The sequence below is a fragment of the Centrocercus urophasianus genome, unplaced genomic scaffold, assembly GCF_019232065.1.
Source record: "Centrocercus urophasianus isolate 14NV4802_14NV808 unplaced genomic scaffold, USGS_Curo_1.0 seq_12, whole genome shotgun sequence".
Lineage (NCBI taxonomy): Eukaryota > Metazoa > Chordata > Aves > Galliformes > Phasianidae > Centrocercus > Centrocercus urophasianus.
In genome coordinates this window covers 57,158,548-57,177,203 of record NW_024884364.1, presented here as the reverse complement: position 1 = coordinate 57,177,203, position 18,656 = coordinate 57,158,548, and the positions used below count along the sequence as shown (strand labels likewise).

The following is an 18,656-nucleotide window of genomic DNA, read 5'->3' as shown; positions in this document are numbered from 1 at the left end:
TCTGAGGCACGTACAAAAACATGAGTGAGTAGTTGTTGGCAGCAGGTGAGACTTCATCTTCCTCAGACCCATAACCTGGGAGGTCACTGCTATTGCTGTGCCTGAATAAGCAAAGACTGTGCATCCTGGTACCAGAAGCACAAAGAGAAGGTCAGCGAAGTGGAGATACAGCACTGGACAACAATTAAGAACTGAGTGAAGCTTCCACAGTAGGCAACCGATTACATTTATTGATGATACTGTGCTGGTTATAGTCTGCATATTTGGGGCAGACATCATTCTCAAGGCTTTGGTTAGGGGCTCTGTGAATGAGCAGCATCTTCCTATGGGGTTTTCAACACAGCGTGAGGCTTTACGGATTAAAACCAACATGCATTATACATGACATCTGTGTGCACTGCTCCTTAAATGCAAGCTACACAGAGAGACCAGAAAACCAGCAGCTTCCCAGTAGAAATTTGTGTTTTCTGGTCCCCTGTCCCCTTCCACTTTTAGTATTGCTGTCTACCAATATGTTGGCTTAGGTCGCCTTGTCACAACAAAGAAAGTGAGGCTGTGTCATAGCCGAGCTTCAGCAGTTAATTAGCACTGGGAAGCCATGGGAGTTTCTGAAAAGCAGAGCTCTGATGTAACACAACTCCATCCACTAAGAAGCTTTCAGTTGCTCCAGCCATACATAATTTATTTTTGTCAGTCACATGGTACTCAAGCTCGTTTTGCATAATGGATACATGCAATGGAAAAGTGCTTAAAGGGTTTCGGTGGAGGAGACAGCCTTTTCATCTATCCATATCAAAGAGAAATTAAGTAATTATGGGAGTTCACGGCATCCTAGTGTAAAACTCTAAAACTCTATACAAAATTGTGTTTCCAATGTGTGCGAATCTATTAAAACAGTGCTTATGTTGTTCAAATATGCTGCTGTGTAATTGTTCATTTATACCTCTCTCCAACATCTCCTTACCTCCTGATTTACATGCAATTAACTTCTTACCTGTAATTCCTATTAAAAACGCTGTGCAGTGATACACAGGACAGGTACTGAGCAGCTTCTGATGCCTGGGGACAAATCCAAGGTGCAAGATCATGGTCATTTGTCTTAGTTTCAGTTGGGATGGACTTGATTCCTTCAAATTGTCTGGTATGATGCTGTGCTTTGGTTCTAGGAGAAAAACAGTGTTGATAACACACTGATGTTTGTAATTGCTTCCAAGTTGTGTTGTACAGAGCTGTTTGTAGGGAAGGATCCGAGGAGCTGGGAGGAAACAGAATAAGGATAGCTGATGTAAACTGAACAAAAGGATATTCCATACCATATGGCATCACGAAGAAGGAGTTTTGAAGGGGATAGAAGTTCATCTTGCTCTCTTCTGCTCAGGTGGCCTTAAAGGCCATCTAGTCCAACTCCCCAGCAATGAACAGGGACACCTACAGCTATACCAGGTTGCTCAGAGCCCCGTTCAGTCCAACCCTGGATGTCTCCAGGGATGTGGCATCCACCACCTCTGTGGGCAACCTGTACCAGTGTCTCACCGCCCTTATCACCAAAAACTTCTACCTTGGATCCAGTCTAAATGTCCTCTCTTTCGGTTAAATTAGATAGATAAAACAGTGAGCAATACAGTGCTTCAGGTCATGGAGCCTGCAGCTCGAGCCGAGAGGCTCGCACCACCCGGCTCCCGGCACGGCCGTGCCCGGTACCCGGTACCAGGTGCCCGGTGCCCGGTGCCCTGTGCTCGTGCTGCCGCCGCCCCGCGCTCGTGTAGCGGCTTCGAAAGGCAGCGCGGCTCGCGAGCACCCGCTGGCCGGTAAGGAACGGCTCGGCGCGGAGCGGCTCGGCTCGGCACGTCCGGCCCGAGATGGCGGAGGGCAGCCCCACCTCCCTCCTGCACCTCTCCATCACCCGCTGGTGAGTACTGCTCCTTCCCGCAGCTCAGCCCGTGGTTTTGGGGCGGCAGGGGCCGGCCAGGACCGCGATGGGACGCGGCTGAAGCCGCGCTACGGGGCAGCCCGCTTTCCCTCCCACGGGGGTCTGCAGGAGCTCCGGGAGTAAAAAGTCTGGGTCTGGACACGATTTGGGAAGACAGAAGTTTTGCTGAATGCTAAGGATCCATCATGGCGGTGGGGCATGAGACATCCGATGAAAGTGGGTGAAGTTCCCTGAAAGTCTGTCTTCTGACATAACTCGTACTGACGTAGAGGTGCCTTGAGACTGCAGGACCACCCCGATCGGAGCTGGTTGCCGTGACAGCCTGGCATACAGCTATGCTGAGCGACTGACACTCCCTGAGGTCATGTTTCCTTGGAGTGAAGGCAGTGGTTGGGCTCCTCTTCAACAAGGTGCTCTGTGGAGTGGAGTAAGGTAGTCATCATCACTTTTACGGGGCTTTGAGAAGGAGCATCACCTGCCAGGTGACAGGGAAAGGGAAACCAGGGCTGCTTTCTTCTTACCCCAAACGTGGCTGGGTCTGGCTAGTGAGCCACGCTGAAACTTCAATATACTTTTTGGAACTGTAGATAGACTATTTCCATTTCAGAAGAACTAAAGAAAATGAGTTGTGGAGATCATCCCACAGCTTTGAGACACCGCGTAAAACTGAATCGTAAACAAGCCTTGAAAAGATCAACTGCTGTTTCTTTCATCACCATAAGCTTCTGAATCACCTTTCTGTGTTTTGAGGGTTTTTGAGTGTTTAGCTCCATTGTATGGCTGGTGTATTGACAATAGCAAGGCAGACTTAGCTTCAGAAGAGGCTTCATAGCAGACCATGTGATGTCCCAGCTTCACATATAACAGGCAGCAAATCCCAGCAAAAGGTGAAAAATGGCTCACATAGTGACCCCAATGGACAGTGTGGACAGGAAGGTGTGGTAGAACAGGAGATATTTCCTCAGGTGTTGTTTTTAACCTTCCCTTACCATTCTCTTCCCTTTTGCTCTTACTGGTTTTGCTGTCAGCTTTGCTTTGATGCACGCACGTGTTTGGTTTGCCATTTGAAAAAGGCTCGCGGTTTAAGGAATGATAAATTCATGGAACAAGATTCCCAAATATTTTGTCAGCAAATAGTTAAATGCTGAGATGAAACTATTGGCAGAAGTCAGTTACAGAAGCACAAATTAATTCCTTCTGCACTTCCAGTGACTTTTGCAGTGAGATATTAAGGATGAATTTGGACTTAGGTTTAATCTCCTCTGGGACTGCCTGATTATGAAGAGTTTTGAGACAGCTGCCTTAGAAGAACCGTGTGCTGCTGCCAGCTGGGATGCAGAGCCAGGGCTCTGTTCTGGGATAAATTGATTTTTAGCCCCATGGTGTGAAATGTCCCATTGGATCTCTCAAACCTGGAGATAGGGAGGAAGCAAGAGATGAGCAGACATCATGGGGCCATGGCATGGTGATGCCAAATGGCATCTGCTTCATCATATCACTTTGCTGCAGAGCTTACCTATTATCTGCTACCAGTAAAGCCAGTGCTTTAGACAAACACTGAGTAGCCTGAAATCAGGATATTAAGAATGTACTGAGTTAAAGTCTGACCTGCTTATCTCACCTGATGGATATGAAAAGTCTGTATTCTGAACCAACCTAATTATTGACACAGACAATTGAGGCACTGCGCTGTACCAGCGTTCATCTGATGAAATAATAAAATATGCATAAATCATTGGTTATAGCAGAAGTGGAGTCACTGTAAGACAACACTATCACATGTGCAGTGTGTCATGCTCAAAAAATTAATCCTCTCTGCTTCTTTGCTCCTGTATTTGTACTGCAGGGAGCTATTTTCCTCTGGCATCAAAGACATTGCCACTATCTCGTAACTAAAGGTCTTTATTCTGGTGAAGTCAATAAGTTGGGCTAAAAAGAAACTAAGTTCACTTCTTCCTTCTTGGAAAGAGTGGTGATGCAGTGGCACAGGCTGCCCAGGGAGGTGGTGCAGCCACCATCCCTGGAGGTGTTCCAGAACCATGTGGATGTGGCACTGAGGGACGTGGGCAGTGGGCGTGATGGGGGTGGGCTGATGGTTGGACTGGGTGATCTGAAAGGTCTTTTCCAACCTCAATGATTCTATGAATCTGTGAGTCTTCATCATGTTTAAGGAAATAGTTCCACATTTAGAACACAGTTCTGTTCTAAACTTGTGCTAAAAGCACTGAGATTGTATAAGAGCAGTATTTGGACCTTCATAATTTGTGCACTCTCCACCCCAAACCATCATGTTGGACATTTTAGAAGAGAAAAGGCTTTTATTGATGTTTTGGTAGAGTGGATACCTTTAGAAGTAGAAGATGAAATTTATGTCTTATTAAAGAGATGCTAATATCTCACACAATGGTTTTAGTGTTAGATAGTACCACTAAGTTGTATTTCTTTGTTAAAAACTATGAGATCCTGTCAATTTCTTAGCAGAGTCTCACACAATTTTTCTTACACTTTGGAAAAAAAGAAAGTTGAAGGTAAAAAGTTGAAAAACTTAGAATGTATATATGCCTATGAAGATGTATTTTTTTTTTTTAACTAAAATACAAATCAGCATAGAGGTGATAGTCCGTACTTTGACTTTATGTTCCTATAAAATAGCAGTATTAACTAGTCCACTGTAACCTTGACAAACTATCAATATTGTAAGTTAACAATTCTTTTTTTCTAATTCTGACATAAACTGTTTTTTTTTTTTGTTTTGTTTGTTTTAAAGGATAGCTGATAATTTCTATTTGTGTGAAGGATGTACCATACCGCGTTGGCTGCTGTATGAAATGTATCTAGAAAACTTCAGTTCCAGTGACAACGACAAAGTAAATTCAGCCACCTTTGGAAAGGTACAGAATAGAGAGGATTTGTAAGATTAGAAGCTGAGTTCCAAACAGAAAATAAGATGCTTGCATTTAATATGCGCATTGTGTATCAAGAAAAATTAAATAATAGAAAAGGACACATACATAATATATTATTAATAGGGTAATTCAGCCTAAGAGCTTAGGAAAGACTGTGTTTGAAAGCTTCTATGTTATCCTTTCTTCTGCTTTGGCTTATCTGGGTGTTGTATCCATGTTTTCTGTGGCGGGTGCACTGAGATTTGTGCTGATCCAAAAATGACGGCTATGTTCATGTCTTTGCTGATACACTTCTAGTAAGCTCTCGTGTAGGTACAGATATACTGGGGAAAAAAAAAAGAAAAAAAAGCATTGTCTGTAATGGAATTCATTTTCTTCAGGGAAGATGTGCATGTTACACTGGCAAAGATCTCTGGGCTCTCCAGGTCAAAAAAGACAGGGTGTCCTGGAAGGAGTCCAGTCAGGGCCACAAAGATGATGAAGGGCCTGGAGCATCTCCCATATGAGGAAAGGCTGAGTAACCTGGGTCTGTTCTGCCTAGGGAAATGAAGACTGAGAGGGGATCTGATAGATGTTGATAAATATCTGAGAGGAGAAGAGAGACAAATGGGTGAAGTCAGGACCTTCTCAATGGGGCAAGGACAAGGAGTAATGACCTAGAACTTGAAAGTAGGAAGTTCAGTACTAACATGTGGAAGAGCTTTTTTTTGTGGCGAAGGTGACAGAGCACAGGAACAGGTTGCCCAGAGGGCTTGTGGAGGCTCCTATGGAGATATTCAAGACTCATCTGGACACCTACCTGTGTGACCTGTTGTAGAGTATCTGCTTTGGCAGGGCGGTTGGACTTGGTCTCATGAGGTCCCTTCTGTCTTCTGTGATCTTTTTTTTAGAAGGCTTTTCCAGGGTAAACAGTGCAAGATTAAGAAACCAGTCCTGAGAAGCTGATTCTGCCGTCCTTAAAAGACCCATTTGGTTGTTACGTAATTTTAAACTTCCTTTTTTAAGTACACTTAGGGTGATTTTGCTCCAAACACACACTAAAAATTCTTCACTGAATCTTCCAAGCAAAACAAAAGCAGATGTAAAAAACAATCTCCTTTAAGAAGTCACACTCTTCCACTAAGTGGATGTTGATACAACCCACAAGGCAATTACCACTTAGAAATCCCACATGCAACACATTCTCATGGCTATTTGACTTTATTTGACCAATTAAGGAAAACAGAATTGTGTGTGATTGATATTCATGATTTTGTGTTCAGAACTTCCTATTTTTACAGCTAATAGTTTTCCAATAGTGCCTGTGGTAGGAGCTGTTTTAGCATTTTTAAAGAAAAAATTCAAGAAAAAGTTGTGCCTGGAATCAATTTTGTGTGTGGATAAACTCATTTTAGGAATCATTCATCTCAATTCAGTTGAACCTGTTTCATTTTGTTTTGCTTTTACTGGGTGACGATCACTCTTACTTAAGGTTTGAGTGACCGATCCCACACGATTGGTTCCTCACAGCCTAATGGCTCATCACCCATCAGCCAAGCCATGGGTGGAACTGGTCTGGTTTGGTACAGAGGTCTGCCATGAAGATCATCACCTTACCATCTCTTGGTAGTCGATGGAGAGAAATAAGTAGTTTCATACAGTTCCTCTCACTCCTAATGAGTCTTTTTGGTCAGCTCAGGTGACTCATGACTTGGAACTGCCTGTTTTTCTCTACTGACCATGGAGTCAGCCAACAGTAGCTTACACAAGGAGCCATGTGGGTAAAATGAGTCCCACCTCAGCATGAGCTGCGGCTGTGCAGCTGGAGACTGAGGGGCAGGATCTGCAGTTACACTGCTTTAAAACACAGGTGCACATGTAAGAGGCTAGTCAATAATATGAGCTATTAATAATTTGTCAAGCTGCAGTAACTTGACCGCACTGCAGGTAAGGATTTTTGCCATCAAACCTTGTGTGAGTGAAACGGCGGTTATTTGAGACGGCATGAATTTAATCTGCCTGGTCCCTCTGCTCCGGTATGCCACTGCCTGTAGAAGAGGCCCCAGTTCACAGGACGGCCTTTTGGGACAAGGGGAGTATGTACCACGTTGAGAAAAGGAGCAGCTGAGGGGGGTGCACACAAAAATGTGCACAAAGCAGAACCATTCCAGCACTGTTATCACCTGCAGGTCAGAGAATGCGATCTGTCCTTGTGCAGACCCTTCAGCCAACAAGGTGCACTCTGCACAAAGGCAGCGTTGGGCTGCAGTGAAGGATCACCTGGCTCAGTGACAGCATTGTGCCCTCATTCCTGTACAGCTCCAGCAGCCCCTGTTAGGCTCTGCCTTCACAGGAGAGCTCATGCAGAATAATCGTGCTGAAGTGAGGTATTACCCTGACACTATCGTGTTATTCTGTGGGGCTTAACCTTGGCAGATGCTGCCTGACCTCAGTTCATATTACCACAGGGGTGGCCTGGAGGTCGCTGTGCAGTGTGGGGATGCAGCCTCTCAGAAACATGAAGCCAGATCCCAACATGGAGTCAGAGCTCCACGTACAAGTGAGAGGGTTGTGTGAGTGAACCCTGCTCAGATGTGGAGGGCTGGACAGGGAGAGAGGAACTCCAGCCCCTCCACAGGCCTAAGACAGATGCCTCTTGAAAATCAAGTTCCCCTTACTGTGCTGCACTCAGTCAGCTGTGGGTGGTCTCCTGGGCGTGCTTCAGTGCAGGCAAACCAGGCTGATGTGAAACAAGTCTCACCTGAGGGAGGTAATCCATGGAATTACTCACATTACTATCCACAAAAGCCTGATTGAGTTCAGTTCAGTAGTTCCCATTTGAGAGGTACGTAAGGACAGGTATTAGCCAGCAAGTGATGGGAAGAAAAATAAATGATCAAGCAGAGAAAACTGTAATGGGTACCCCTTTGTGCTTTTTGAATGAACTTGCTAAGAATCTCTAATTTTCTGCTTGTTTTTTAGCTTATCCGGTTAGTTTTCCCAGGTCTGGGGACAAGAAGGCTGGGCACAAGAGGCAGTGCCAGGTATTGTTTCTGAATCCTTTGTTTGCAAAACATAATGAATGATTGCTCTAGTAAAATTAAAAAAAAAGAAAAGCAGAATTCTCAGCTCCAGCTCTAATATATCTTCTGATATCTTTCTCCATCTCCTTTCTTTTCCCGTCCTTCTCTCCCTCTAGCAGAAGTATGAGGATTGGGATAGATACACTTTCATTGATTCAACATCCAAATATATATTCACACTCTGAACACCCAGTCTGGGAGAAACAGTGCAATAAAGGGCACTGAAATGCAGTCATTTTACAAGCATTTGGAGTAGCTGTAGAACTCTGGCTTTGAATGACGGGCCCTTACTTGATCTGTGATTTTTCTCCACTGGCCTGGACTTGCTGTCAGCTTGATACAGCAGTTTGGAGTGCTTGGCCATAGATGCTTCCAGCATTGGTTGGGATCATGTGTGGTACTCTGCATCCTTGTGCAGTTGTTTCCCACAAGCAGAAGCTCACCCTCTACTGGCTGCTGAAGGCCAGGAACCTCCCCCTTCATGCTGTACCAGATACTGGTGTACTCTTCCAAGACCAGAGCAGAATGATAACACCAGGATGGGCATAGAACTCTAGCAGTTCTTCTAGATTTCTTGGTTTTACCTTCCACTCATGGGCCACCCAGTCCCTTACCTATTGTAAGCCACTGTGCTGCAAGTGCATACTGTCCTCCGGCTCAGTGGGGACATGGGGACGTTTGCCTGCTGAGAGGTCTGTGACTTCTCTAATTATCCTGTGCAAAACTGTTGCACTATATTTGCTGGCTTATGTTTGTTCACTTAAAAGAAGGTGTCATTCAAGGGCAAAAAAAAAAAAAAAAAAAATCCCAAACAGCTAAGTAGAGCTTGTTAAGTCATTCTAGAAACACTTGTGTAAATATTTTGTGCCAGGGAAATAAATTTCCAACAGAATTTATAAAGTAAATGTAGCGTTTTTGTTTTCACTTTGTCTTTTCTAATCTGAACATGCTTTCAGTAGGGGAATATTAATTCTTTGCTAACTGTCTTGGAAATCACATGCTTGTCAGTTCATTCTTTTTCTTTTTTAAATTACTTTCTAGATATCATTATGATGGAATAGCTATCAAGAAGGAGTCTTCCTTTTATGGACATTATTGTTTTCTTCTGTCTCAAAAAAATTATCGCAGGTTTGTTTTCTAAATAGTTCAATCATGAAATGTCACATGGTAATTTAGATATTGTCTGTATATAGAAGTCTGTTATTTCTCTTTGCTGAACACTGTCAACAGTGTGAGTATTTTCTTCCTTTTATACACGCTATAGAAGTGCTGTGACCTTAAGCAATATATCTAACAAGAAAATCCAATTTGAAAAAGAGCCCTGTCTAATCAGATTTCCAGTGTAGAAAGGTAGATCATGCCAAACCTAAAGGAAGAAGGTAACATGCTGAGGCTCTAAATGGAAGCTCGGATAAATGACAATTGCTTCTTGACACTGTAGCACTTCTGTTGGTTAACAGCAGGCTGAAGGGATATGTATTACAATATAAATGACAGTGCTCTTTTTGACAAGTTTTATACACAACGGTGTTATCTATTTTTTTTTCTAAAAGATCAGGCATGCTACTTTGAAAGTACTGCTCCTGTTTTATTTTAAAATGTCAGGTTTTAAAGTAACCTCTTGTTGGAGATGATATATCAGACAGGAGTAGAAATTGTCTGCAAAAACAGAGAAACAATCTAAGAAAGGGATGAATGTAAGATAGAGTAGAAGCTAAGTGGAGACTTTATCTCAACCAAGTTGTAGGCAGGATGATGAAGGTCATCGTTAAGGTCATGGTTGAGGTAAATGAGCTTCAGACTTGCATTTCTCCCGGGGAGAAAGGAAAAAAAGAAATGCGTATACAAATGAATTCTGTACTTCGGTTTCCATTCTTTTAAATGGGGCTATAATAGCTCTCTACGGCACAAATGTTCTAGGGATACAAGATAGACTATTAAGCACTCAGATATTCTGGCGATGATGAAAGCTGTTTCACTGTCTGTGGTATTTTATTGTATAGTTAATTGAATACACGCTGCAAGAGAATGGAAAAATTATACCCGCGGGTTTGCTGCCTGTCTTTGCTGGTTTGATGGCAGAGCTAAGCTGCAGCAGCCCAGGCAGCCACAGCAGAGCAAGGATAAAGAGTGGAGCAGGGCAAAGGCTCAGGTTCTGCACACAATCAGGTGGCAATCAGTTGTTTTGAGACCAAACAAATTATTCATAGGCAACGTGAGGCTCATTTCACATGAGAACCTTGCTAAAGTGATATCCCCAGCTATCAATGCACACTGTATTAAATATATATACATTCAGATAAACATCAGCTTTCTAGCTGCAGTACTTTTAAGTAAGCCTCTTAACTATGAAATTGTTCTGTCTGACACTTCCTTCACTGAAGCTGTTGTGTGAAGCCAAAGAGCTGCATTTAGAGCATCTTGCACTCCAAACCCAGCCACGTGCCCCCATCTAGAGCCAACACGTGCACCAGCAGCACCCGAGTGTCACTGCTGCTTCTTGGTGCCTGTTAAAGGGTAGCAGAAGAAAACAGAGAGAAGACAGTAAAAAACAAACAAATGAAATGCAGCCAGAGACACTTGGTTATCATAACCCTCCTCCCACAAAATAACTAAGGAAATAAATTAGGCCACATACAACTTAAGCAGCAGCCTCAGTGAAATAAGTCAATTTCCATCTGTTCTTACAGTTATGTACTACATGCTTCACAAATGCACAGGAACACAGTAAGCAAATATCTCATCTTTACTGCCTTCTCTGTAGAGCTCAGTACTTTTGGAAATCAGAATTAATTTTTGTCATCCAGTAACACCACCACTGAACAAACAAACAAACAAAAAAGCCATCTGTGGAATAATTTTTTTGAAGTAGAGAAATGAAAGTTGGAAAAAATAGTAATAAAACAATTGAGTATTTTTCTACCCGCAAGGAAAAACGTTCTTGTAGAGTTAAATTGATGGCTGCAGCAGACAGTATTTGACCCATGATACAACAGTCTGGAAGAGTGTGCTGGTGTGAAAACTTCCAGATAGTAGTGAAGCAGATTATTAATATACATTTACAGTGCAGTCCAAACACTTGTCTTCAAATCAGATCCAGTGAATTGTAGAGACCTCACTGGCTTGATGCCACATCCCCCTGGCAGAGACAGGGATGTGTGCCATAGCAGTCAGCATGTCCCAAGTGACTACTGCATCCTCCCACACCTGGATCGAGTCTGACATGCAGGTGCTTCTTCTGGAGCTTCTACCTGAGGGGAAGGTGGAGCTGAGAGCCCAGCTGAGAGATGAATGCATCCACCCAAACTCCCTCTGGGCTGTTAAAGAATGGACTGGTGTCAGCACTACAATCCACTGTCTCTAATTACTGAAAACAGTATTTCTTGACCTTTTTGAGGTCACCGGCACTTGACGTGGAGCTGGTAGTAAGGAACTGGGGCCGTGAAGGGTCTGGCACATTGGGAGCTTTGCTTGTTGGTGTCATAAAAACAGCCATAAGATTATAATGGTTGACTTTCACTGCAAAGAAAGCATTTGCCTCTTGGTAGTCAACCAGGCTTTGGATGTGTCAAGTTGCTGGGATGGAATGAGTTCACATTAGGAGTGATGAGGATTCTCTTACAAAGCACCTGTGAGTTGGTCTGTTTCAAAATGTTGAGTTTTCCTGAAGATATTCTGTTGCGCTGATGATGATGTGAAAGTAGTGCAAACAAGCAGAGCTGTGACCAAACAGGTCTCCAAAGGTATTATGGAGATTTAAGAGGGTGTGGGATAATTTGAAGTACACTAAGGTGACTTTTAGGAATGGGAGCTTTGAGGATGAGGTCTCCCTACAATGGCAGTTGCTCTGGTAGATCAAAGTGGCTTGGAGTATGTCAGTGCAAAATGATGCCAGTGAGTTTTGGCTTTGTAAGAGTAGAATCATATCATAGAATCACCAAGGTTGGAAAAGACCTCTAAGTAAGAATTACTTCATGATCTAGTAACAGGGAAAGGCTTGGGTCTCTGACTTTCTAGTGAAACCTGTAATTTTTCAGTTACAAATTCTAGTGTGTTTCTAGGATATTATCTTTGCTGATCTCAGTGTAATCTGTCAATCCCATTCACCATTCTCCCTTCATTAATTTTCCCTTCTTCCTTCCCATTCACCTCAATCTTTCTGCCATCCCTACAATCAGACCTCCCCTATCAGCTCTCGTTCCTCCTCCCCAGCCTCACAGGAGGCAGAGCTGAGCTCATTGCCCTCGCCTCCCACCCATCCTCCACTCTCTGTGCTCTGTCTTTGCCCAGGCAGTGCTCTCCAGGGAAGAGTGTTTCAGCGTGGCAGCCAAGCACCCCTATGGGCACTGGGTGAGTCTGGACGTTTTTTGCTAACAATGCTGGCCTCAACTGACAAAGGTGAGGTAGGGTCAGGTGGAGGAGTAGTGACAAGGAAGGCTTCAGCCTGCCACACAGCAGGGGGCAAACGGACTAGGCAGCCCACCAAAGAAGAGGTGAGGTGCTGAGGTGTGTTGCCATAGCAGCAGCAGCAGAATGCAGCTGGCTGCCTGCTTGGGAAGAGCGGGAGCTGGAAAATGTTTGTTAATTGTATTTCACAGGCTTTAGGAACCTGCAAGAATGAGACGTTTGACAGCAGTGCATCTGTATTGACCCTTTCTTTTGTTTGTGGGGACCAAACAAATGCAGTATTAATGTTGTGCTAGGCCTTTGGTGGGTGGAGTCCTTTGGCTTCCAGCACCAAAGTGGTGATGAAGGGAAAGGGAGGTGACGTGTGTACCAGCCACCAACAAGGACTGCACATTTTGTGCAAAACACTGGCTGCCACCTTCCAAATAACAGTCCCCAGGAGTTTGAAATGACTTCACAGACAGGGAGCACATATCAGCAGCAGATGTGGGGCTGGCTGGAGCATGTCCCATGATACAGAATCACAGTATTGCAGGGGTTGGAAGGGACTTCTGGGGATCACCTTGTCCATGACACTGCTGAAGCCGGTTCTCTACAGGTTGCACAGAAAAGAGTCCATGCATGTTATGAATATCTTCAGACAAGAATCACAGAATCACAGAATTGTAGGGGTTGCTAGGGACCTCCAGAGATCATTGAGTCCAACGCCCCTGCCAAAGCAAGTTCCCTACACCAGGTCACACAAGTAGGCATCCAGGCAGGTCTTGAACATCTCCAGAGAAGGAGACTCCACAGCCTCCCTGGGCAGCCTGTTCCAGTGAAGAAGACTGCACAACTTCTCTGGGCAGCTGCTCTGTTATCCCGTGCTCTGTCACCCTCTCAGTAAAGTTTTCCTCGTGTGCAGATGGAACTTCCCCTGTTGTACTTTGTGCCCATTGCCCCTTGTCCTGTCACTGGGCAACGCCATCCACTTGGCACCCGCCCATTAGATATCTATAAAATGTGATAAGATTCCCTCTCGGCCTTCTCTTCTCCAGGCTGAACAACTCCAGATCACTCATTCTTTCCACAAGACAGGAGATGCTCCAGGCCTCTCATCTTCTTTGTAGCTTTCCACTGGACTCTCTACATTAGTTTTCTGTCTTTAATGAACTGGGGAGTACAGAACTGGACACAGTAGTCTGGATGCTATCTCCCTTGTAGGCCTTTCCTCTGACTCTGATTAAGAGAACCCAGTCCTTCCATTGCCATTACCCAGCTCCATGCAGTTCAGACCTTCCCTAATGTTGAGGGTTACACCTCCTGTTCTTCCCTGCCCATCCCTCCTGAGGAGCCTGTAGCCATTCGTCTCTGCATTCCAGACTTGTGAGCCATCCCACCACATCTCACTGAGGCCCAGAATATCCTGGCCCTGAGACTGGACTAAAACTTCCAGTTCACCTTCCTTATTTCCTATGCTCCATGCATTTGTGCTGAGGAACTGAAGTTGGGCCAGAAACTGGCTTACTGGCTGGTGTTCCTTTGTGCTGCTTTTCAAGTTCTCACCCACAGATCTCTGTTCTTGTTGTTGTCTCTGGGCAGCCACTGCTCATACTGCTTTCACCGTTCCCCTTCCCCAGCAGTTTTAGGCTTGGCAAGCCTGTAGCCAAAGTTGTTCTTTGACAGATGAACCACATCAGTTCACAACAGGCCAGGTTTCTCAGATAGAGTGCGACTGCCTTTCTCTCTTGCAGGATTGACTTCATCAACACAGGCGTAGGAGGAGGGAGGAGATGACAAAGCAAGAAAGCAGCCTACTGCTGCCCAGCTCATGGTTTTCCAGCCAAAAGCTGATTGTTAAGCTTTTGCAGGCCCATGAGAATACTGAGAGTGTGGAGCATCAAGGAAGACTTTCAAAGTAGGCAGGGGGCAGCCAGGAAAAAGTTGCTGTCTGCATTAATAAAGGGAACAGAAAATGGGGTTACTGTGCAATCAAAGCTCAAGGATGATTATGATTTCATTATTTCCATGTATATGATTTTTATTTTCATTCTAAATGAACTGCCACTACCAGTTCAAAATCACAAATTTGGTACAAGAAGTTGGAAGAGATTGTGCTGCTAAATGGCTAATATCTTGCTGTCTGCAGTGAGTGGCTCAATTTTATCTTGAAATTAGTCTTCAGATTCATTAGAAAATCCTGGGACCACTGAATGATGGGAAAGGGTGGGATTTTGTTTCCTAAACACACTGCTGTCTACTTCAGCCTAGAACTCTCCATCCACTTTGAGATTGTTTTCTCACTGAACACTGTATAAATTGATGGGTTTTTTTAAAGGGCTTTATGTTCTGTATTTTACCACAGTGCAGACGCCTGCAGTTCTGGAGATGCAGCTGGTTACAAGAGCAATAGCAAAAAAGAAGGAACAGTGAGTTTCAGATAGATTAGTCTTATAACAAAATGCTTCTCTGTGTGCTTAATTAGAAATGCTATATAATGTTGTAATGAAATACAATTAACCCATCACACTCCCTGAAATAACCTTTGTCTGTGGATCCTCACTAAATGCTTACTCCCCCCACTCCTGATGTAGCTAAGTATTTTTGTTGTGTAAATGTCAGCTCAAATAATCTTTGCTATGCCAAGTGTTGAAATTGTGGCCGACAGCCCAAGTTTCCAACACTGGAGGAGTTAGTTGGGCACAGCCTTCCTTGCCTGAAGCCCACCACTGCAGGCCCTCATGCTGTCGAGCCAGTGTCTTTTCAACTCAGTGAGACTATATTGGCATGGGAAGTCTTTAAAACACTGTGAAGTGATTAAGAAGAGAGAATGGCAACCCTGCTCGCCAAGGAGGCTGATGTTAGGCTAACTGCTGTCAGCTCAAATGCACTAGGGAATTGGCCTGACGCTGGGGTTGTTGGAAGCCAACCCACAGAGCGTGAGCAGCAGGATTATGGGATCACAGCAAAGGAAAAGGAGACACTGTGTGTCTTTCTTGTTTCTTCATGCTGCTCAGAGTGCCTGTAACAACAGCTGAAGAAAACCTTGCTGTCACCTTTACAGCTGAGCCAACAATCTCAAGCCTTATTTAGAAGATTGCAACTGTGAAAATGAGTGCTATAGAAAATATATGCATAGGATGTGCGTAGCGTGAAATATTCACTTGGTTTGAAAATAAATTATTGTTGTACTGTTTGGAATTTGAACTTTTAGTCAACCATGCTTGCTTGTTTCACCCATCTCTATTTTTTTGAGCAAAAAGAACAAGCATTTCTGTGAATAATTACATCTCATTAAAAAATAGTAATATACAACTTCAGGAAAGTAGTAACTTTAACAGAAGTGACAAGATAATTGTGTACTTCTTTTTTTTTTTTTTTTTAATTCTTTCAAATTCATTCTGATGCTTTGGAACAAGGATTTGCACTGTTTTCCATCAGTCACTTATCTGAAAACTGAAGAAGACAGACTTACATATGTTTTGCCTGAATTTGGGCTAGCCTGCCCTTGGGAGCAAGAACTACTGAACAAATACCCCTATGAGATGGTATGTTTAAGTATCCAGTAATCAAGCCATTTAGCTCCTTGACTAGATGATCATTTTTACATTCTTCTTGCTCACTTTGTCCAGATCATACAGGTCGCAAATGAGTACAATAGCCACTGCCACGATATTTTAGAGGTTGTGAAAATGCAAGAGCTTGACAAGGTAGGCCTTTGCTTCAGTAACTTTCCTTGCATGATAGCAAACAAATATGATAATGAAATTGTTTCTTTGTAGCTTATTTAGTTGATGGTTTTACTTAAAGAAGACGTTCATTTATGGACAAAAAGAGCACTCATTCAAGATATACTGGAATTCTTAATGTGACCACCTCTTAGAATGTGATGTTGCGGGCACAAAACACAAGGCCATGGATGCATATCTCCCATTATATCCACATATCCACAGCACGTCTCTTTGTCTTCCTGCTCTTTGTTAAACTTCCTTGCCAGGTTCACCCCAGGATGCTCCCACTAGTGTCTGAGCTTGGCTCAAGCCAGGTGGGGAGCCAAGCTCTGTGCTCATCCTCCTGCTTCTGTGCTGATGTGTGTGTCCTTTCACTGAATCACACTTCACATGTCACTAGTGTAAAATTGGTGAAAATTCATGAAGGATTTTGTGCAATAGGTGGAGGATTGCATCACATCATTTTGGAGGTCTCTACCGCCTGAAAAAATAGCATTTATCTCCTTGCCAGATATATGCCAGCTGTTCAAGTACTATGACAGATATCTATTCAAGGTACTGTAGACATGTTTGTTGTAATTACTTTAAGATTTTTGTCTTTTTGGTAGTTCTAGCTGGAGAGAAAGACCAGCCGTTTATTGTGTACCGTACAATGAGATTTTGTTTTCAGTCTATGTGTAGATATAAATTTTGAGCCAGCGAGTTTGGATTTTGAAAGGAGACAGTGGAACTTGAGGCTACAGCCATTTGCTGCCATATCTTCAGTTCACAGAATCACAGAATATGTGAAGCTGAAAGGGATTCATAACGATCATGAAGTCCAATTCCTGGCTTCGCATACGACCACAGCCGAAAGTTCTTAACACCAATGGAGGATGATGCTATAAATGTGATCTGGGGTTCTGGAATGAGGATATGCATCTGAAATTCAGCCTGATAGCTGGATTCTAAACTACAAGAGGGTTATTTTTCCTTTGATAACTTTACTGTATTTCTCAGTGACATTCCACGCAGACATACAGTTTTCTGCTCAGAATAATTTACTTCTTATTTACAGCAGGTCATCAAGCAGCATCTAGTAATTAATTCAGGAGGTGCTGCTTGCTTCTAGGACCTTTTTCCTTCTGCTAATAAATATAGTTTAATTATTGCCATAAGAGGAGGAAAACAATGGGCTTCTTTCATGACTTAAATTGTAATCACAGCTAAAACATGTTTCATGCTGCTGTAAACATCTGTACATGCAGTTCCATATATTTACATTGTAGGAAATGGATAATATTCTCCTTGGTGACTTCCTGGAGGAGGTGTCTGTCCACTATCTGAAGTCAATCAGAATGTTCAGTAAAAATGTTAAACTCTGGCTGCTTAATGCTTTGGAAGAGCTTCCAATGTCACTCCAAACATCCAAATGTGAAGGTGAGGAACAGAGTGATTTTCATAAATAATCTTCACTTCAATTGCAGAAAAGATTGAGTTACAAGACTCTTAAATTATTTTTTAAACATTTTAGCTGATGACCTTGATAGAAGAAAGGACTAGAATTAGTTGGCACACAGTTAAAAATAAATGGTCTCAATTGGTGTGAGGACAAATTTAAGCCCAAATCATTCCAAGTTCCTGGTTAATTAAAGCGTACTTGAATCTTTTTAAAGACCTGTCTTTTGCCATGTTCACTTTGGCTGTGTTGATGACTCTTAAAAATAAGCACCCTGCCCTCTGAAATGTCGGTATTGTTCTGTCTCTTTTCCTTGCAAGTGGTTTTATGCAGATAAATTAATTAATGAATATAGGGCAGTTCAACATAAAGTAGAAAAAAAACCCCAAAGGCCTATAAGGGAAAATGTGACTCTGTCATTAGAGCAGGATTTTAAAATCTTGTAGTATACAAAGGTGTGTGATCCTAAGTACGTACATACATACGTACTTTGATTATGTATGCAAATGTGTTCATATGTACAAAATGTTCAAGGTCATGTTGGGTGAGGCTTTGGGCAACTTGATCTAGTGGAAGAGGTCACTGCCCACAGCAGTGAAACTAGCTGATCTTTAAGGTCCTTTCCAACCCAAGCCATTCCGTGATTCTATAGTTTATTTATTACACAGAATCATAGGATGGTTTAGGCTGCAAGGAACTTTTAAGATCATCTAGTTCAGTTATGCTGAAGAAACCAGCTGAAGCAAAATGCTGCTCAGTTTTTCCGTGAATGAAAACCATCTCCACAGAGAGAAAGATGGGATCCTGCATGGATACAGGACTGTTTGCACACATGCTGAAGGATGGCTTGCAGTCAGCCTCAAATCTGGCAGTCCTTACGTTCAGGCAATTGATAGAGCAAATTTAGTAATTTGTTTTTAACGCATTTGTGTGTATGAAAGTAAAAGTAATTAATCAACCGGAATGCTTTCTATGCATATTCTGGGCTTTGGGGTTTGTACAAACTTTAGAGAAACAGAATTCACTTAAAAACCATTGCCTGTCTGCAGATTTAAGTTGCTTTATACTTGATTTTCTTGCAACTAAGAATCAGTTTGTTATATTTTATTCTTAAAAAAGATATTCTTGGACCACAGAGTTAGTAATTCTAACATTATGGACAGGATCAAGTAGAGCAACAGAAATCAACTTTTATTAACAGTG

At 43.0% G+C, this 18,656-nt stretch overlaps 1 protein-coding gene across 1 annotated transcript in view; it reads left to right on the top strand.

The window, feature by feature from the left end:
• The first annotated feature begins 1,859 nt into the window (after positions 1–1,859).
• The window catches only part of RFX8 (regulatory factor X8), a 28,143-nt gene continuing 11,346 nt past the window's right edge, over positions 1,860–18,656 (top strand). Inside the window, exons 1-11 of the mRNA XM_042810896.1 lie at positions 1,860–1,909; positions 4,698–4,821; positions 7,798–7,859; positions 8,940–9,026; positions 12,189–12,248; positions 14,650–14,717; positions 15,626–15,627; positions 15,704–15,832; positions 15,917–15,994; positions 16,457–16,570; positions 17,284–17,434. Of these exons, the coding sequence (XP_042666830.1) occupies positions 1,860–1,909; positions 4,698–4,821; positions 7,798–7,859; positions 8,940–9,026; positions 12,189–12,248; positions 14,650–14,717; positions 15,626–15,627; positions 15,704–15,832; positions 15,917–15,994; positions 16,457–16,570; positions 17,284–17,434 (925 nt within the window). The remainder of the gene's footprint in view (positions 1,910–4,697; positions 4,822–7,797; positions 7,860–8,939; positions 9,027–12,188; positions 12,249–14,649; positions 14,718–15,625; positions 15,628–15,703; positions 15,833–15,916; positions 15,995–16,456; positions 16,571–17,283; positions 17,435–18,656) is intronic.